Source organism: Artibeus jamaicensis, unplaced genomic scaffold (assembly GCF_021234435.1).
Source record: "Artibeus jamaicensis isolate MK-2021 breed Jamaican fruit bat unplaced genomic scaffold, CSHL_Jam_final contig_354, whole genome shotgun sequence".
NCBI classification, from domain to species: domain Eukaryota; kingdom Metazoa; phylum Chordata; class Mammalia; order Chiroptera; family Phyllostomidae; genus Artibeus; species Artibeus jamaicensis.
In genome coordinates, this window is record NW_026521803.1 from 18,987,949 (window position 1) to 19,009,544 (window position 21,596).

Here is a 21,596-nt window from a genome sequence, read left to right on the forward strand (position 1 = left end):
GTAATATCCTTTCCTACCCTGATGCTCTGCTGTCCACCCCGCCCACCCCCATTTCAGGGCCTTCTGCATACCCTTATCCTCTAGTCAAAATAAGGATCGCAAAGGCAAGAAGCAAACTTCTTAGAAGGAGACCCCCTGTCCTTTCTTGATGGCAGAATAGATGAAAACCTGCTTCCCAGCAATTCAAGGATTAATTGCTGAGCACTACTTATTTTCTACGGCAGTGGTATTCAAAGTGTGTTCTCAGAATCAGCAGCAGCAGGATCACCTGAGAACTTGGGCTCGCACTCCAGACCTGCTGCTGAATCGGTGGGGCTCTGCAATCAGTATTTCGACAAGGCCTCCAGGGGACTAAGAGGCATCCCAACGTTCGGGGGAAACATCAGAGGACAGGCAGTTAGGATGGAAGCAAACCAGCGAATCTAATTGAGAGAGGGAGGTGGGGCGGGTAGATAAAAGAGGTAACAGAACTAAGGGAGAACTCGATCTGTAGTCAGAAGACCTACCCTGCCCCAGGGAGCTTTCCCGAAAGATATTTTGCGACATGCAAATCAAGAACGGGATGCTAGGGCAAGGGATCTGGCGCAGGCTCACAGCGTCCCTTGTCCCGACCCCGCTGGGGCCGTGAGCTTTCCGGTGTTAAATCTCTGCCCCGCGGTTCACCGCTTGGGGCCGCCGCCGGCCCGCCGCGCATGCGCACCTCCGCAGCCCCGCTCAGCGAGCCGAGCAAACCCTCCCAGATTCCCGGAGCGGACCTGGCGATGGCGGGCTCGCCGCGGGCGAGGCTGGACAGCGGTCTGGAGAACTCCTCGAGGTACGGTTGATGTCGGCCCCGGAGAGGCGGAGGAACTCGGGTGATCTCTCCGTTCGAGCGTCCTCGCAGCGCTGCCAAGGCACCGTGTGCGGTTTCCTGGGGCCATGGAGAGTCAAGGCCACCCGGGTCGCCCTCGGGCGCGGTTCCCGGGTTCGGCGAGCTGGTTCGGTTCCTGGCCCAGCGCGGGGTCGGTATCCGGTCGGCCCTTGCAGGCCCCTGGGTTCCATCGGATGAACGCCGGAAACCCGGAAACCGGGGGTGGGTGGGATCACGAGCGTAGACCACGGGGATCGGCCCACCGTGTCCGGAAAGAGCAACCTGAGTTGTGTGAGTGTAGGGAGAAGGGAAGGAGGAAAAACAGGTCCTGATGATGGATCAGAAGTGTCGGCGGGTACAGGAGGGGAAGCGAATAGCGTGGTGGTAACGGCTGGGGCAAAATTCTAAGATTACCTCTCCTGCCTGTCTTTCTAGTTATATACCCTTACTTTGCTAGCATTAACTCCCGGTGATGTTTGAAGATCTCTAGACTTTGAATGGAGAACTCGTGTCCGAAAGGGGTAAAGCCTGACTCCGGGATGAGAGAAAGGAAGCTTAATAAATTCTGAGAGAAAACCACGTGGAAATTAAATGAGATTTTGTTTTCTCCTTTGCTCCTTTGATATCTAGAGGATGTTTCTGGTGGTCTAGGGCCAGGAATTGTATCTCCAGGCTCCGCAATGACTCCCTTCCAAGCCCGGTGGTGCCCACTTGCCTCCGGGTCTCAGACAAGAAAAGCTTACAGAGGACATGGTAACTCCCCGGTTGCTCCCTGAGGTGTCGAGCGTCCAATTGCAGCCCATGGAGATACAGTCCAATTATGAAGCTCAAGACCAACACCTTCTGTCAGGTGAGAAGCAATGTATTATATCTTTCTTGGTGGTGGTGGGGGGGGGGCTGTGACACGGCTCCGTTAGCACCTCCGGGTGCTGTTGGTTCTCCTCCTTGCCTTCCCCTCCTTCTGTTGCGCAGTAACATCTCTTCAGCGCAGCAGTCACAGGACTTGGTCGTGACTTCTGGCAGTCCTTCTCAAGGAATGTCTTGCTGTCCTTTCAGTCTCCCAAAGCCTCCTTTTTTCCCTGTTAGAAACACCTCACCACCAATCTGCCAGCGGTTGGTATTTCCCCATTTAAAATCTTTTCAAATCATCTTTCCCATTTACTGGAAGGCAGTAGTTCAAGATTTTGGACTCAGACAACCTGGATTTAAATACTAGCTTTGTCATTTACTAGCTTCAGCAAATTGCTTTTTCTTATGACTCTGTTTTCTCATTTTATAAGTGTCTACTGATTCATATCTTGGAGGTTATTTTGAGGTTTGTGTCTATCTACTACTCCACAGAAAGGGGCCCCAAAAGTAAGTGACCTAAAACGTCAGCCATTTTTAAACCATGTTATTTTCTTATGGTTCTGTAGGTCATCAGCTTGGACTGGTTCAGCTGGACAGAGTTTTCCTTCTGGTCTTGCCTAGGATAACTCAAGGACTCATCTGTTGGCTCACCTAGGGCAGGAGCTAAGCCACTTTCAATTATATAAGCCTGGCTGTGAGTGCTTTCTATGGCTTGGGTCGCTTATCTTTAGCAGACCAGCCCAGACTTTTTCACAGGGCAGCAAGTTTCCAAAATCAGACAGCAAGCGCTGGCATGCAAAACACTTTTCTTTTTTATTTTTTAAATTATATTTTATTGATTATGCTATTACAGCTGTCCCACTTTTTCCCCTTTGCCCCACTCCATCCAGCACCCCCTACTCCTGCAGGCAATCCCCCCACTTTTGTTTATGTCCATGGGTCATGCATGTAAGTTCTTTGGCTACTCCATTTCCTATACTGTACTTTATATCCCCATGACTCTTCTGTAACTTCTAACTTGTGATTTTTAATCCCTTCACCTTTTCATATTCCTCCAATCCTCCCTCCCATCTGGCTGCCATCAAACCATTCTATGTATAATTTGTTTCTGTTCTGCTTGTTTGCTCAGTTTGATTTTTAGATTCATCCGTTGATGGATATGTATTTATTGCCATTTTATTGTTCATCATTCTGATCTTCTTTTTCTTAAATAAGTCCCTTTAACATTTCATATAATAAGGGTTTGGCGATGATGAACTCCTTTAGCTTTTTCTTGTCTGAGAAGCTCTTTACCTGCCTTTCGATTCTAAATGCTTTGCTGGATAGAGTAATCTTGGTTTAGGTCCTTGCTTTTCATCACTTTGAATATTCCTTGCCTATCCCTTCTTGTCTGCAAAGTTTCTTTTGAGAAATCCACTGACAGTCTTATGGGAACTCCCGTGTAGGTAACTACCTGCTTTTTTCTTGCTGCTTTTAAGATTCTTTATCTTTAACCTTTGGCATTTTGATTATGATGTGTCTTGGTGTGGGCCTCTTGGCGTCCATCTCGTTTGGGACCCTGTGCTTCCTGGACTTGCATGTCTATTTCCTTCACCAACCGAGGGAAATTTTCTTTCATTAGTTTTTCAAATAGATTTCCAATTTCTTGCTTTTTCTCTTCTCCTTCTGGCACGCCTAGGATGTGAATGTTGGTGTGCTTGAAGTGGTCTCAGAGGATGCTGATACTATCCTTTTTTCTTCTTGCTATTCTGGCTGGTTGTTTTTTGCTTCCTTTTGTTACAAATCATTGATTTGATTCTCAGCTTCATCCGCTCTATTGTTGATTCCCTGTAAATTGTTCTTTATTTCAATCAGTGTATCCTTCATTTTTGACTGAATCTTTTTATGTTGTTGAGATCCCCACTAAGTTCCTTGAGTATCCTTATAACCAGTATTTTGAACTCTGCATCTGAGAGATTGCTTATCTCCATTTTGTTTAGTTATTTTTCTGAAGTTTTGTCTGTTGTCTCATTTGGGCCATGTGTCTTTGTCTCCTCATTTTGGCAGCCTCTCTGTGTTTGTTTCTATGTATTAGGTAGAGCTGCTATGACTCTCTGTCTTTGTAGTGTGGCCTCATGTAGTAGGTGTCCTGTGTGGTCCAGTGGCCAAACTTCCCTTATTACCCAAGCTGGGTACTTGAGGTGCACCTTCCATGTGGGCTGAGTATGTCCTTCTCTTGTAGTTGAGCCTTGATTGCTGTTGGCAGGTTAATGGGAGGGATTTACTCGGGCCAGTCAACTGCAAGGACTGTGACCACTGGCCACCAATTTCTACCCTCTGTGGAGGATCAGCTGTTCAGGGGCTCACTCCACAGAGCAGGGCTTACTTCAGCAGGCTCTGGTGCCCACTTGTGTTCTGTCTGGGGCCACTTGGCATAAGCTATAAAGCAGTCTGCAGCTGGCTGCTTCTTCTGCTGGGCTTAGAGGTACCCTAGCAAAGCCAGGCTGTGACTCAAGGCCAGCTGCTGCTAGTGCTGAGCCTGGGACCACTTAGCACGCCAGCTGCTGTTTGTTAGAGAGGATTTAGAAAGATCAGAAGCATGTGCCAAGATATGTCAATCATTTGGAAAAGCTACTGTTAACTGCTTGGGTGGGCCCATAGGTTGGGTGAGATGGAGCCTCAGGGAATCACCAGGATGAGGCAAACGGTATTAGGCAGGTTGATGGAGTCTCAGAGACAGTACCCACTACACTCTGTGGCTCTGGTGGGTGAGGGCTCAGAAGAGGAGCAATGGCCTCTGCCAGCAGTTCTGTCTTAGAGAAAGCTGTCCCCCATCTCTCGCTCTGATGCCAGACACTTCAGTCCTCCCTGTGTGCCACTGGTGCCTTTCAAACCTCTGCCCTGGTGCTGGAGCTCAGTGGGGATGAGTAAGTTCATGTGTGGGCCCTTTAAGAGGAACTGATTAGGAATTGAGCAGTTTCTTCCACCAACTCAATCTCCACTGGTTTTTACAGCCAAAAGCCACAGGGACTTATCTTCTTGGCACTGGAATCCTGGGCTGGGGGGCCTGGTGTGGGGCTGGGACTCCTTGGTCCTGAGATACCCATCCCACTGTTTATCTGCCACACATGAGTGTGGGACAAGCCTGTTCCATGTCTCCACATCTCTGTCCCTCCTCCCAGTCTGGATGGATGTGGCTTCTTCAATTCTGTGGTTGCATGATCTCCATTCAACCTGATTTCTGCCAGTTCTGAGTGGTGGTTATTCTGTAGTTTAGTTGTAATTTTGATGTGGTTGTTCAAGGAGGCGAGCCATGTTTACCTAGGCTGCCATCTTGGAGATCTCTCCCTGCAAAAAACACTTTTCCAACCGGTTTGTGTTAATTTTGTTAATATGTCATTCACCAAAATAAGTCACATAACCAGTTTCAGAGTCATGTGGATGAGAATTATACAAGGATGTAGATTTGGGGAGGTAGGATTCAGTGGCGTCCATTACTACTATAACAAACACCACAAGCACTAAATGAGATCCTGTATATAAAACTCTGAGGACAGAACTGGCTGGTAGTAAATTCTTTATAAATAGTAGCCACTATAATTTTGACCCCAACTTTGTTCAAATGTTTTACATGGTCTCCCTTCTACATCATATTTTGCTACTTTTCTATTTGGTCCTCTCATTACTACCGTTCTATGAAATTCAACTTCTGTGTTTTCTTTCTTTTACTCTAGATTTTCTGCATCTTTTTAGTTTTGGAGCATTTTTATTTTTATTTTATTTTTTATTTTATCTTATTTTTTATTTTCATTTTTTAAATTTCTCCTGTACATATTTAGAATTTGTCTTTCTTTAAGAATCTGTTTCAAAGCATCTAACTCTCATCTTTCCTTAGAAGCGCTGTGTAGAGCTGGGCCTTCTCCTTTCAGTTTTACATAAATTGACATACATATTGCATCTGTTTGTTCCTCTTAGAGTGTATATAAATAGCATTTTTAATTATAGAGTAATATAATTATATCAAAGTGCATTCATAACATGCAGAAAGGTACCAAAGAGAAAGTTTAAATAACCTGCAACTCCACTGTTGAAAGACAGTCACTGCTAATGTTTATGTATCCTTTAAATCATATTTTTAAAATATTTATTTATTTATTTTATGGGGAGGGAGGGAGAAAGAAAAAGAGAGAAACATCAGTGTGTGGTTGACTCTCATGTGCCCCTTGCTGGGGACCTGGCCTGCAGCCCAGGCATGTCCCCTGACTGGGAATCGTACCAGTGAGCCCTTGATTTGCAGGCCGGTGCTGAAACCACTGAGCCACACCAGTCAGGGCTCCTTCAAATCATTTAATTAACTATTCAACAAATACTTATTGTTGGTAAATTGTTATTAGTAAGATCATAGCTTAATTGTTATTGACCATAAAATATTTTTACTAGTTATTGAGGGTTTGCTCTGTGCCAGGCACTGCTCTAAGTGTGGAGGATGTAGCAGTGAACAGAACAGAAAAGACCTTGCCCTCAAGGAGCTTACATTCTAATGGGGAAAACAGGAAGTAAATAAATATGCAAGATAGTATCAGGTGGTAATAGTGGTTGAGGAAAAAATAGACCAGAATGTATCAGTATTCCAGCAGAAAACAGATGGCTCATTCAGTTGGGGTAATTGAAAGTTTCATGAAAAAGATGGTCAGGATTATAGCAATCAACCAGGGATGGAGCACAGTCTGGGGACAAACAATGGTGAGGAGGAGGTACTACCTTTAGGCCTTAAGTTACATAGAAAGAACTTGATTTCCAGATCCTAGAGCAGGTGGCTGGCTGTAGGACCTAGCCTCCCAATGGGAGCTGTGGCCTTTGCTAAAAGAACTACAATTACTTCCAACTCCTGGCCCAGGGAGAGGGAAGCCAAGATGTAGGGTAACCAACTCCTCCCAGTTTGCCTGGGAGTTAGCACTGAAAGTCCCACATGCTGAGAAGCCCCTCTGTTTTGGGCAAACCAGGACAGCTGGTCACTCTTCAGTTCTCCTCCTACTTTTGGCCAAATCTAATTGCAAGCCAGAGGGCATGGAACCCCAAGTGATACAATCCATAAACTAATAGCCTGCTGAGACACAGAGCAGCGTAAACAATAGACCTATGGGGGTAAAAGGAGAATGTCCATTACAGTCCACCCCTTTTAACCTATAATATTCACTTTTGTCCTTCGAAACAGGAACAGGCGCCGTGAGAATCTGAGTCACTGGCACATAGAATTTACTGTCTTCCAGACTTGCTTTTACAGTGGAGTGCAGGTTTGAATGTCCAATTTCATAATTTGCTGGATTAAATAACAACTGGTACACAATGGTCAGTTTGTAATAGTCATCTGGAACTCTGGTCAGGTATTAAGTCTCTAATAGTGCCCAAGTGCAAACTGGGATCTGCTTTCGTATCTGTTGCCTCAACATTCAGGGCTCACCAAGTGTTGTACCTCTCTGAAATGGTAAAAAGTGGTTGGGGATATAAATGAAGTCAGAGAACAAGCCATTGACTATTTGAGAGAAGAATGTTCCAGGCAGAGGGAATGGCAAATACAGGAGATGTATCAGGCACAGAGCGAGCCTGGGCTAGACAGGTAATAGGGGTGGTAGAATGAAGTGAAGGCAGATAGGAACAGATCACAGAAGCTTTTAGGCCATAGGAAGAATTTGGAATTTATTCGGAAAGCCACTGGAACTCTTTATATAAGATAATAGCATGTAAACATCACTCTGACTGTTGCATGGAGAATAGGATAAGGGTAAGTTAACAAGAAAGCAAACTACGATGTCAAATAAATCAATAAAAAGATTGGGGGAAATGGGGGACATCTGTAATAGTGGCAACAATAAACATTAATTATTATTATTATTATTTTTTTTTTTTTTTTAAGAATAAGCCCTGACCGATGTGGCTTAGGTGGTTGGGTGTCATCCTGCAAGGCAAAGAGTGTCTTGTTCAATTCCTGGTCAGGGCACATGCCTGGGTTGTGGGTTTGGTCCCAGGTCAGGAGGCAAGTGATCAATGTTTCTCTCTCACATCAATGTTTCTCTCCCTCTCTTTTTCCCTCCCTTCCCTTCTCTCTAAAAATAAAAAAAAAAAAATTTTAAAGGAGAATAAGATCAATAATTGACTGTAGAATTTGTCAAGACAGAACCTGTTAGGGACTTTAATAACTATAGTTTCAATGTAGCTATAGAGATAAGAGCCTGATACAATGAGTTAAAAAAAGATCTTAATGTTAGTTAGAAGAGAGAGCAATGTTAACTCTTATATGCTCCTGATGGAAGCGTGAATTGGTTTGACCACTTTGGAAATATCTACTTGAAGACCCAGCAGTTCTGATCCTAAGTTTTTATAACCTGGAGAAACACCTGCATGCGTGCACTGAGTTAGATGTCCCAACATATTCATGTTGGCATTGTTTGTAACAGCGACATGTTATTGTCCGTTGGAGGAAATGGGTAAATAAATCGTGGTGTATGTCACACTATAGTAGTGAACATGAATGTAGTACAGCTATACACATGAATATGAATGAGTCTTCCAAACATAATTTTGAACAAACAAAAAAGAAAATACATGGGGTAAAATTCCCTAAATGTATAAAGTTTAAAAACATACCATATTTGTCTGCTAGTGCTGCCATAACAAAATATTGCACAGACTGGGTGGCTTAAACAACACAAATCTATTTTCTAAAGTTCTGTGCATCAATTTTGGTTATCTATACTTTATTCTAGTTTTATAGCTTTAGCTTTTATGTTTAGGTTTACGTTACATTTCTAGTTAGTTTTTGTGTATAGCATGAGGAAAGCGTTGGAGTTGATTTTGGTCATTGTGATATCCAGTTCTAGGATGTTTTGCTGAAAAGAGACCATCCCTTCACCACTGACTTATCTTGCAACTATGTTGAAGATCAGTTGTATGTATATGTTTCAATCTACTTATTTACTCTCTGTTCTATTCCACTAGTGGGTGTGTATCCTTATGCCATTACCACACTGCCTTAGTCACTGTGGCTTTATAGTAAAGCCTGAAATCAAATAGTGTAACCTCTCCAATGTTGTTCTTTTTCAAAATCGTTTAGATACTTTGTGCCTTTGTACATAAAGTTTAGAATCAGTTTGTCACTTTCTACAAAAAAAGCCTACTGAGATTTTTGACTGGCGTTGCACTAAATCTATAGATCATTTTGCTGAGAATTCTACCATCTTAACAATATTAAATCTGTCTATTCATAAATGATGGCATATATTTCTAGTTATTAGGTCTTCTTCAATTTCAGCAATGTTTTATAGTTTTTATTATACAAATATTGCAGGTACTTTGTTGAATTTGTTTCTAAGTATTTTTGATACAATTAATAAAAGTGTTTTACATTTTCATTCTAATTGCTCATTGCTATATATAGAAATACAATGAGTTTTTGTATGTTGCTTTAATAAACTCATTTACCAGTTTTAATAGCTTTTGTGAGACACTTCAGGATTCTGTATATATGTAGTGGTGTATAAGTAAAGGCAGTTTGACTTTTTTCTTTCTTATTTGTATGTTTCAGTTATTTGTTTGTATCTTATTGTATTGGCTAGGACTATTGAATAGAAGTAGCACAATGTTGAAAAGAAGTGGTAAGAGAGGGCATCCTCGTTTTGTTCCCTCGTCCCTAGAAGCATTCATGGTCTAGCCATGAAGTATGATCTTAGCTGCTGGTTTTCCTTTGCTTTTTATTGGAGTAGTAAATTTACATTTAACATAGCTGGTGCTTGGATTTAAATGTACCATCCCATTTGTTTTTATTTATCCTGTGTTTTATTTCTTTTGTCTCTCTTTTAAGCCTAACTTTGCATTATTGGGGTTTTTGTTTAAATTTTTCTATTAATTTGTTGTTTATGCATTCTTTGTTATTTAGTGGTTACCTCATAGCAGCCTTTCTCAGACGTGATTCTGTGAGAGAATTAAATCTAAGGCATCCATTGTAAATAATGTGTTAAAATCTCTTCTATACATTGATTGTGGTACTGGCTATATATCATTTCTTGGAATAATTAAGAAAATAGTCACAAATCATTTTCTAATTTATTTTCTCATGGAACCTGGCTGGAAAAAGCTGCCTTAGGAATTACAACATACACATTTAATTTATTACAGTTTATCTTAATTTACTACTTTTAGGATAACCCAAAGATCTTGTAATATTTTAGTTCTATTTATCTCCCTCCCATTGTAGTATTTTTGCCATGTATTTTAATTCTACATATATTGTAAATTCCGTAAGACATAAGATATTTCATAAGTCAGTCAGCACACATCTAGATTTACCCAGACACTTGGAGGCTTGGGATTTGGACTTTTGCCTTTAAAACTCATCTGTGTCATGGTTTCAGCTCTCTAAACCATTTGCAGCTTGACAGTTGTAGGCTTAACAGTGGGCTGACAATCAAGAAATTCAATGGAGCACCCTGACCTGTGTGGGGCAGTTGGTTGGGTGCCGTCCCCAAAGAGAAAGGTCACTGGTTTGACTCCCAGTCAGGGCATATGCCTCGGAATAGGTTGAGTCCCTCGTCAGAATGCGTTGGAGAGGCAACCGGTTGATGTTTCTCTCTCACATCCATGTTTCTCTCCCTCCCTCTCTCTAAAAATAAATAAAATCTTGAAATACATACATTCAAAGGAACTCTCATGCTTCCTACCATCACAGGCATCTGATATCGTTGAGCATAGGAACGGCCTCTTCAAAAATTAACTCAAAGGAGATTTCTGACCCCACCTCTGTAACCTCTTCATAATTTACACACTTTGGTAAAGAAGTTTGGTGCACGAATTCAGCTGTTTTAAAAAGGGGATCATGCATTCTTGGCCACTTCCTTGGTGATAATCAGGACAAAAAAGATGGAGGATTATCTATAAACTTTTCTTTTTTAATTTAGGATCCTGTCTTGACCATTCCTGGGCACGATGCTTCTTTCTCTGCCCTGTTGGCAGCCTCTGACCAGCCTGGTGGTGCACCCCCCAGTGACAGCCGGGCGCCGCTGCCTCCTCCCACTTCCCTCCACCCACGCCCCACTCTCACAGTGCGTCCCTTACAAATGTTCATAAACTGCTTACGTATCGGCTCCACTTTGGTTGAACTTTCCTAATCACTATGATAGGTTTCAGTATTCCCAGATCTCCTGTGACAAACATATCCAGACCCAATCTGGTAAGCCACTTCTCTAAACAGTTATTGTGACCCGTTGTTTATTGAGTCTTCCTAGCTTCCCTCTGACAGGATAATTTTTTGTTTTGTAGCACTCCCATATTGTGATGATGTTTTTGTAAAGATTTTATTTATTTTTAGAGAGAGGGGAAGGGTGGGAGAAAGAGAGGGAGTGAAACATCAACGTGCAAAAGAAATATTAATCGGTTGCCTCTCACATGTGCCCATCCTGGGACCTGGCCCACATCCTAGGCACATACCCTGACCAGGAAGCGAACCGGCAACCCTTCAGTTCAGAGGCTAGATAGCATTCAATGCACTGAGCCACACCAGCCAGGGCTGTGATAACATTTTATAGGTAAATACTGATCTGTTTTACCCGAAACTTTCCTACGTTTTGGGGAACACATTCCATTTGAATTTTGTTTATTGTTCTAGATGGTGAGATTAAGACCAAGCTTGGAGAGCTTGCTTTGGAGGAGGAAATTACAGCAAAAACTGAACTACTGACTAAAGAATCTGACAAACCCAGAAACAATGTTCTCCAGGAAGCTGAACGCAGAGAATTCTGTGAATTTGGAGATCAGTTAAATGAAAAGGATCAGAACCACTATAAAAGAAGACAACATCACTGTGGTCAATGTGGACAAAGCTTTGCTTGGAGTACAGGCCTTATTAGGCATCAAAGAACCCACTGGGAGAAACCCTATGAATGTGACAAGTGTGGAAAGGCCTTCAGTGTGAGCTCAGCCCTGGTTCTGCATCAGAGAATTCATACTGGGGAGAAACCCTATCCTTGCAATTGGTGTATTAAAAGTTTCACTCGGAGCTCAGACCTTATTAAACATCAAAGAGTCCACACCGGTGAAAAACCCTATAAATGTGATGAATGTGGGAAAGCCTTCAGTCAGAGCTCAGACCTTATTATACATCAGAGAATCCACACCGGAGAAAGACCCTATCAGTGCAGCCACTGTAGTAAAAGTTTTAGCCAGCGCTCAGACCTGGTTAAACATCAGAGAATCCATACTGGTGAGAAGCCTTATACGTGTAACCAGTGTAACAAGCATTTCAGTCAGAGCTCTGATGTTATAAAACATCAAAGAGTCCACACTGGTGAAAAACCATATAAATGCGATGTGTGTGGAAAAGCCTTCAGTCAGAGCTCAGACCTTATCCTACATCAGAGGATCCACACTGGGGAGAAACCATATCCATGCGATCAGTGTAGCAAAAGTTTCAGTCAGAACTCGGACCTTATTAAACATCGAAGGATCCACACTGGAGAGAAACCGTATACATGTAATGAATGTGGGAAGTCTTTTAATCAGAGCTCAGTCCTTATTCTGCACCAGAGGATTCACACTGGAGAGAAGCCCTACCCGTGTAACCAGTGTAGCAAAACCTTCAGCCGACTTTCAGATCTTATTAATCACCAGCGGATTCACACTGGAGAGAAGCCTTACCCATGCAACCAGTGCAGTAAAACGTTCAGTCGAAGATCAGACCTCGTTAAACACCAGAGGGTGCACACAGGCGAGAAACCCTATGAATGTGATGAGTGCGGGAAGACCTTCAGTCAGAGCTCCAACCTTATTCTACATCAGAGAATCCACACCGGAGAGAAGCCCTACCCGTGCAGCGACTGTACTAAAAGTTTTAGTCGTCGCTCGGACCTTATCAAACATCAGAGAATACATACTGGAGAGAAGCCATATGCGTGTAATCAGTGCAATAAAAGCTTTAGTCAAAGCTCAGACCTCACCAAACATCAGAGAGTGCACTCTGGGGAAAAGCCCTATCATTGTGGCAGTTGTGAGAAAGCCTTCAGTCAGAGTTCGGACCTTATTCTTCACCAGAGAATTCACACTGGAGAAAAACCGTACCCATGCACACAGTGCAGCAGAAGTTTCAGTCAGAACTCAGACCGTATCAAACACCAGAGAGTCCACACCGGGGAAAAGCCATACAAGTGTAATGAGTGTGGGAAGGCTTTCAGTCAGTGCTCAGCTCTTATCCTACATCAGAGGGTCCACCCTGGGGAGAAACCAAATCCATGCGATCAGTGTGGCAAAAGCTTTAGTCGGCTCTCTGACCTCACTGACCATCAAAGAATCCACGCTGGTGAAAAGCCATACAAATGCGACACGTAGGAAAGCCTTCAGCACGTGCACCGATCTTACTGAACACCAGAGAATCCACCCTGGGGAGAAACCCCGCAGGGCTCTTCATTGCAGAAGTTTTACTCAGCTCTCTGAACTTACTGACCATGGCCAAGACAGTGTACATGCAATGAATGTGGGAAAACCTTTAGTGTATACACCAACTTTATTCAGTATGAGAGACACTACACCAGAAAGAAAATCGTATGAGTGCTATTGATGATAATGAAAAAGGTTTTAATCAATGCTCAACTCTTGGGCTACATTAAAAAAAAAAAATACCCCACAGTGGATAGAAGACATTGATTCCATTTTTATAATGAAGTTTAACTTAGAGCTCAGACATTACTGAACTTAAATTCTGAGGAGGAATCGTGTGTGTTGCGGGAAAATGTTCAATGTGAATAAAAATTTTAGTGAATACCAACAACAATGGAAAGACCTTCGTATCTGCTATAATGTAAGACAAGCTTTAGTCTTATTCAATGCAGTCCATAAGAGGAGAGTTTTATCATTGTAAGAAATGTGTTAACAGTATTAAGAACCTTATCAGATATTATAAAAATCAGTCTTGTGGGGTGTGCAATCAGAATGTAGAGATATAATCATACTGTAATCTCAAACATTTAATGAGCCGAAATTACCTATGACATATCAGAGAAATTGCTAATTAATGTAGGGAAAACTTAAGCACCTTCCACAACTTAACTGGCATTCACTCTGATTTCACATGTATCTGCTGACAGCAGGAGAGTTCTAGCTTATGCTAATGGTAGTTATCATTAAGTCCCCTGTGTGTGAGCATACTGTGCTATTCTGGTATTACATTTATTAACTACATCAAGCCAGTGCCCTACTTTCTCAAAAAAAAATTTTTTAACCTAGTTTCGGTTTTCCTAATGAGAAGTTTTTAACTTCCTGTGATGTTCAACAGCAAATATGGATTGGTTTTGCTCTCAATAATGAAGCCTATAAACTTTAGCAGTGTGAGATCATTTCTTCAATACTTCCATTTAATTACAGCTTCTAAATATGTGGAACAATTTTAAAAAAGAATTCTGCGTGTCAAAATGTAATGATTTCTCTACTACTGTATTTGTCTTATAATCTATAGACCGAACAAAATGATAGCTAAAGTAATACCCCCAGGTTCTGTGTAGCATAATCTACTTTAAAATAACAAGATCTGCCCTGGCTGGTGTGGCTCAGTGGATTGAGGGCGAGCCTGTGAACCAAAGGGTTGCTGGTTTGACTCTAGGTCAGGGCACATGCCTGGGTTGCGGGCGAGGTCCCCAGTAGGGGGCGTGTGAGAAGCAACTGATCGATGTTTCTATTTCTCCCTCTCTCTAGAAGTAAATAAAATCTTTAAAATTTGTACTTAAAAAATAAAAAGATGTACTGATTTCTTTAAGTGGCGACATTCATCAGATTTTTTGTTTATTGATTTCTGATATACATATTGATAATAGGCTTCATATATGTAAAGTTTTCTACTGGAAAATAAAGTTTTTTAAAAAATGAACATTTCAAATTGTCTTTCTGGTATTAACCGTTTTTTAAAATTCTGCCCTGTCATTTACTTTGAACATCTCCCATAATTATCCAATTATTTCAATCCAACAGACCTTGCTAAACTACTATGCTCAAGGCATTCTTTAAGGTTTTTATATGTACACAAAGTTTGCATACAAAACAGTCTGTATACTGTCCCAACAAAGCCTATGTTGCATACTGATAAAGACTGATGTATACAGAAAACACGTAGCTCAATGTAATCATAACAGTAGACAAGATACAAGAGCTCAGAGGAAGTAGGGTTCGATTCTGACTGGAAAGAAAATGGTGAGCTTTATGGAGCCTCCAACATTTGAGTTCTGAAGGATGAGGTAGGAGCATAAAGGCAGGGAGGGAATGGTCCAAAAAGGCACAGAAGCAAGGAAGTATTAGCAATGACGAGGAGTGTGGTGCGTAGTCATTTTTTCATTCAATAAATACTCAATGTCAGGCACTGTACTAAGTGCTGCAAAAGAAAAAAAGTCCCTGCCCTCAGGCTTAAGTGTTTTGAAAGTAATAACTGGAACATGTACCTAATAAGAATGGGGTGGAAATAAAACTTGAAGTAAAAGACAGCTGAGGAGGGTGACAGTAAAAAAAAAATAGGCACGTCAACTCTCTGGGGTTTAGTGTCACCTATAAAAAAAAGTACTAGGTATACTGCGTTTTGCTCTCAAGATAATGGGAAGCCATTAGGGTCTGAACCAGGGAATGGCACTTTCATCTCCCTGCTTTATGAAGAGGCTAAGATTAAAAGGAGGAAAGAGACAGCAGGAAGGAAAACTATTGGGAAGTCTGGAAATACAATCATGAGCTCCAGAAGCAGAGGAGTTTGAAGGCATTGATATGATGATAGGTTCAGAAGTGAGTAGGGAGAAAAGTATACAATCAACTATTGTCTATTCTTTGGGGAATTTAAAAAGTGAAAAAAACAGGATGATCAAATTTATATCTGAAGTATAGCCATCTCTCCTGAGAATAAATTTTCAGAGCCAACTGCTTACTACATGTTTTTTTCCTGTGTCCTAAAGGTAAACTCAAATTCACAAACTTAACACATACACCTATGCTATCTTCCTCCTCAGTTCCCTAGCCTGGCAAATTGCTCTACTAAACATCTTGCTATCCAGATAAAATAACATAGTGATCCTACACTCTCTCCAGCTTTCTAAGTCCAACTGCTCACTAGAAATTGAAAATGAATTATGGAAGTAATGCTACTAACTCTAAAAATTCAAATAATGAAATATACTGAGTGAAAAGGGAAGGGATGGGCCTCATATTTAATGAGTTGATTTTTCCCACGCATTCTTCAACTGGCAAAGTCAAAGACCAAGGAATCTAGCCCAACAGCAATGGAAGGGTAAGTGAAACTCACTGTGATAGGGAGTAAAAATTGGAGCACAGAACATGCCAAGTAGGAGGTGCTCTTGTAATCTACCCCACAATTCAGTGTGAACATTGAAAGGCTATATTCTAGGAATAAGAAGGGAACCAGTGTGGCCCGAGTCTAAAAAAAGTCTGAAACAGTCTCAAGTCAGGTCCGACTTTTAGTAAATTAAGTGATCTGTTCCTGATCTAGCTGCCAGTTAGAAGACAAGGTGAATCCTCTCTGGAGGACACCGAGTAACTCTTCATGTATAATATTCAGTGTTCAATAAAAATGATCAGAATAATTAGAGCCACAGATACCAGGATGAACTCTCTCTCACACACATGCAGATGGACAGACACCGAAACAACTATAAAACGTGTATACATGGATTAGTATACATTTACCTAGCTGTGTTCTGAGAGGACCTAGAAGTAAAGACACTCCAGTGTCAGCACACCCAGATCATGGTTTGTAAATAGCTTTCTGCAAATAAAAGGGGGTCAGGGTTCCTTTGAGAAATGGCTGATTCTAGGGCTAAGGCAGGAAAAACACAAGATGAGCCAGGAGCATCTCATAGAAAGAGCTCACAAAACAATACAATGGGGGCATGTCAACAGAACACAGGAATCAACCTGAAAGAGCGTCCAATGCCAAATAAATATATATGAGTCCATACTGATGTGAATAAATATGGAAGAAGAGACTAATATAGATAGATTCCCCATCCTCCAAGATGTGAAGTTTAATCCCAACCCAGCAAAAACTACTCTCAATCTGCACTTGCTAGCTACCTCAGTTGGAGAGAGCATTGTCCCAATACGCCAAGGTTGTGGGTTCAATCCTCGCTCAGGGCAATACAAAAACCACCAATGAATGTATAAATAAATGGAACTACAAATCAATGTTTCTCTTTCTTGTCCTGTCTCTAAAATCAATTTTAAAAAATTTTAATAACTATAATACTTTAAGACTTCTCAACCTTAGCACTATTCAGTTCACATTTGGGGCCAGATATCTGGTAATCTACCCAGATGCACACATTTCCATATATAGGTAATACGCATGCCATTTTTTTCAGTTATGTTTAAAAGTTGCAGACACAATGCCCCTTTGACATTTCATCAAGCGAGAAGAGGATTTTGCACAGGGAAGTTAAGTAATGTGACATATGTCTGGCTGCTGTGTTGAGAACTGAGTGAAGTAGGGCAAACAGGAAAGTGGGGAGGCTACTGGCCTGAGCAACTTTCCCAGCTGAGGACAATTCCACGATTTTCAGGGAGAAATTAAAGTTTGGTTTTGGACATGGACACTGTAGACTTGAGATGCCCAATCAGTCATTGTGAGAGCTTAGTCTATAAGCCTCCTCCTATTTGCAGGGCCAGGGGTTCTGGTTTATAATACGGAGAAATTAAGTTTGGTTTTGGACATGGACACTGTAGACTTGAGATGCCCAATCAGTCATTGTGAGAGCTTAGTCTATAAGCCTCCTCCTATTTGCAGGGCCAGGGGTTCTGGTTTATAATACTGATGAGCCCCTAAGATTGCCTACACCATCCACCTTTGAGGTTGCAGGCCCGGGAGGCTGTGGGGAGAGGGAGCAACTAACTACCACCCGATCTCGGGCCTGCCACTCCTCCTGTGCTCTTGGTGGGTGTTGGAGCCCGACTTCCTAGTGGTTGTTGCTGGAGAGGCTAAGTGGTGCCACCCAAAAGTGTGGAGGAGTGGATGCTCTGTGGTGGAAACTGACCAGAGGGGGAGGGGTGTCTGAGGTCTTCTCCTTCCTCCTACTTCATGGGGAGGTAAAGATTAGGTAGTTCACACCACTTGCACTCTGAAGTCACTGAGACTAAGCAAACCAATGTGCTTCTTTAGAAGCTGTAGCCAGCTCAGTGACAACCACTTGCATTTGTTCTCTCCTCCCCTGCTTCTCCTCTTGGTTACCCTCAGGGGATCTTTCCTGGGATTACATCACCCCAATACAATTTTAGCAGTCAGCTCTTATCTTAGGCTCTGTTTTCTTCAGAACCCAGTACAAAGCAGGTATCAAAATGGAGATGTCTGGTAGGCGAAAAGCATAACACTAATCTGTACTGCAGAGAAGAGGTCTACGCTGAGACACAGATTTTGGAGTTGGAAATAGTATTTAAAGACATAGGGCCTTCTGCATGGCTAAAGAAAATATCAGCAAAATAAGAAGGGAGTCAGCATCTGGGAAAACATATTTGCCAGTGATACCTCAAACAAGGGTTTGATCTCCAAAATATATAAAGAACTCACATGACACCAGGAAGACAAACAATCCAATTAAAAAATGGGCGAAGGACCTGAACAGACACTTCTCCAAGGAGGACAGAGGGCACAGAGCATGAAAGGATGCCCAGCATCACTAGCCATCAGAGAGATGCAAATTAAAGCCACAATGAGATACCACTTCACGCCTCAGAATGGCTATCATAAATCAACAAACTGTAAGTGCTGGTGAGGTTGTGGAAAAAAAGGGAACCCTAGTGCACTGCTGGTGGGAATGCAGACTAGTACAGCCACTGTGGAAAACATTATGGAATGTCTTCAAAAAACTAAAAATGGAACTCCTGTTTGATCCAGGGATACCACTGCTGTGATTATACCCTAAGTATCCTGAAACACCAATTCAAAAGAACTTATATCCCTATGTTTGTAGCAGCCTTATTTACAATAGCCAAGTGCCGGAAACAGCCTAAGTCCCCAACAGTAAATGAGTGGGTCACACAACTGTGGTACATTTACACAATGGAATACTACAGAGCAGAAAGAACTACCCTTCGTGACAGCAGGGATGGCACTAGAGAACATTATGCTAAATGAAGTAAGTCAAGCAGTGAAAGACAAATACCATAGATCTCACCTATAAGTGGAACCTAATTAACAAAACAAATGAGCAAAAAAACCCCAGAGACACGGAAATAAAGAACTGATGGTGAGCGTAGGGGAGGGAAAGGGAGGATAACAGGGGAAAGAAGGGGAACATGTATAAAGGACCCATGGACAAGGACAATCATCAGGTGGGAACTGTTTTTGGGGAAAGGGGCTGGACAGGGCAGGGGAGAGCAATGGGGCAGAGGGAAAGGGGACAACTGGAAAAGACAAAGGGCCAGATAAGATCGCCTAGGAAGTGAAGTAAGTAGAAAAAAGATGTGAACACTGAGCCCTCAGGCTTTCCAACATGTAAGTCCATAAAAATGAGGAAATACCAGCATCGAGACTGAGAAGCACCCAAGGGGTAGAAAAAACCCACGTTGTTTGTTCTTCGAGCCAAATGAAAATGTCTATTATTCAAGATACTGCTGATGGCTCAAGCAGTGTCTAGTAAATGAGTATTGGACTCAGGATGATTAATAAACTTCACTAGAACTTAAATTTTTTTTCTGTATTTATTTTTAGAAAGGGGAAAAGGAGAAAGTGAGGGGAACACTGATGCAAAAGAGAAGCATCAATCAGTTGCCTCTTGCATGTGCCCCAACCAGGGACCAAACCCACAACTTAGGCATGTGCCCTGAGCAGGATTCGAACTGGTCACCTTTCACTTTGCAGGATAACACCCAACCAAGCCACATGGGTCGGAGTCTGACCAGAACTTTTACATGAGTTTGTATGATGTAATGTCACACCTCTCACTTCTGAATAATTTTTATCTTCTATTGTCCTGATCAGCCTGGCTAGAAGTTTATTAACCTTTTAAAGTTATTTCTAAATTTTCCTATTATTGCCTTCATAAATCAAGTATGTAAACAAATATTTTTGAGCCCTTTAGAAAACAAGATAACTGGACATTTCGTTCTATTCTCAACAACTAGTCATTTATCTCATTGAAAGTCCACCAATAGCTAACCAGGTCTTCCCCGATCAGGCCCTGCCCACGTCCCTCACCCCACGTCTCTCCCTGGCCTTGTCCACTTTCCTCAATGATCACTGTGCTGGGGACACACTAGCTTCCTTGTTTCTTGAACAAATGAGGCATTGTTCCCACACCCAGTTTTTCGTACTTGCGTTCACATGCCTGGAACATCTTTCCTCCAGTCTCAGCTTGCTTTCTTATACCCCTTCGTCTTTCACCAAACCTTTCTCAGTGAACCTTCCCTGAACTATCTAAATTGCAATGGCTTTCCTCCCTGACTTTTTAAAAATCTCTTCTTTCCTGCTTTATTTTCTCACTATTCACCATGACATACGTTTCCCCCACCACCATACCCAGGAGCAATAGCTGTAATGTAAACCCCAGATCCTGGGCTGGGGCAATTTCAAATCCAAAGGGCTGAGCAGAAAATGACACTGAAGAACCATGGAAGGGAAGGAAGGGGGATGGAGGTCATGGGGAGAGACTTCAAAGATCACATACAGGAGATGCTTGAGGGGAATGCGAGAGCAGTGGCTGGAAGTCTATTGGTGCAGCACGGACTCACCAGCGCAATCCCCAGCCTCGGAGTCCTAGTAATGAAGGATAGGAAGAAAAATGCCTGAAGACTTGCTTATGTGGAAAGCTTTTCATCCACAGACATTCCCAACACCAGTGTTCAGTTACTGTTGGTATGTAAAGTATGCCTGCGTGGTGTGTGGCATAGAGCAGCGGTCCCAAACGTTTTGGCACCATGACTGGTTTTGTGGAAGACACTTTTACACAGGGCTGGGGGTTGGGAGGAGGATGGAGCTCAGGTGGTAATACAAGGGATGGGGAGGGGGATGAAGCTTCCCTCCGAGGCCAGCCACCCACCACTTACCTCCTGCTGTGAGCCCAGCTCCCAAGTGGAAGGTGGGGGGACCCCTGGTACACAGAGTGGTGTCACAAATGGTGGAGGTTGACAGAGGCTAAATCAGGGAAGGCCATGCTGATTTTATTAACCTATATAATGCATAAAGTATAAGTCTAGAATTTAAAATTACAAAGGTTTCTACAAATCAATAAGAAAATACAAATAACCTATATTAATCAGGACAGAAAACCAATTCAATTATCTTAAACAAGAAAGGGACTTTATTGGCTCACAAAATGTTAAAGTCCGGAGGTAGGGCAGGCTTTAGGCACAGCTGGACTAGGGCCTCCAGAAAAATGTTATCAGAACTCAGTTCTCTTTGAGTTTCTCCTCAAACTCCGCATGGTACAAATTCAGGCTTACACAAGTTCTTAGTTCATGGGATCTCCGTAGAGCCTTCTTTCCAATAGTTTCTGCAGAAGTTCTGTTGAGGGCTCTCTGCAGCCTGGCTTGAGTAACATCCCTATTCTCTCATCACTGTGGCTAGGGAGCTGCAGAACTCAGGAAGTCCAGACCTGGTTGGGTACTCACCTAAGCCACAGGGAATGGGTTCCCCACAATAAATAAGGGTTCTGTTACCAGAAGATGCTGAACAAACAAAAACATATATCCGCACGTAACCCAATAGGAAAGCAGGAAAAGGATATGAAGGACCTATGGTGACACTATAAATGGCCAATACACATAACCTCAGCCTCACCACTAATCAGGGAATGCAATTAAGGGTTCTTTTTTCCGCCCCCCTCATCCGATAGAACTATCACATGTAAGTAAGGCTATATGGGGAAATGAGCTTTTCCATACAGTTGGTAAAATATAA

At 42.3% G+C, this 21,596-nt stretch overlaps 1 protein-coding gene across 3 annotated transcripts; it reads left to right on the top strand.

The window, feature by feature from the left end:
• Positions 1-714: 714 nt before the first annotated feature.
• On the top strand, positions 715-14,546 carry LOC119056150 (zinc finger protein 271). Of its 3 annotated transcripts, none has more exons than XM_037154476.2 (3): positions 715-814; positions 1,481-1,700; positions 11,337-14,546. In XM_037154476.2, the coding sequence occupies exons 2-3, from the start codon at positions 1,601-1,603 to the stop codon at positions 13,049-13,051; spliced, it is 1,815 nt and encodes a 604-aa protein (XP_037010371.2). In that variant the 5' UTR covers positions 715-814; positions 1,481-1,600; the 3' UTR covers positions 13,052-14,546. The 3 variants fall into 3 exon arrangements, with proteins under 3 accessions (XP_037010371.2, XP_053520113.1, XP_037010372.2); XM_053664138.1 differs by lacking the exon at positions 715-814 and adding an exon at positions 1,110-1,141; XM_037154477.2 differs by lacking the exons at positions 715-814; positions 1,481-1,700 and adding an exon at positions 8,508-8,624.
• The last annotated feature ends 7,050 nt before the right edge of the window (positions 14,547-21,596 follow it).

Excerpts from the sequence above, each read along its gene's own strand:
- LOC119056150 (XM_037154476.2), top strand. The coding sequence starts at position 1,601 with ATGGTAACTCCCCGGTTGCTCCCTGAGGTGTCGAGCGTCCAATTGCAG. Across the intron at positions 1,701-11,336 it reads AGACCAACACCTTCTGTCAG|ATGGTGAGATTAAGACCAAG; the intron begins GTGAGAAGCAAT and ends TTATTGTTCTAG.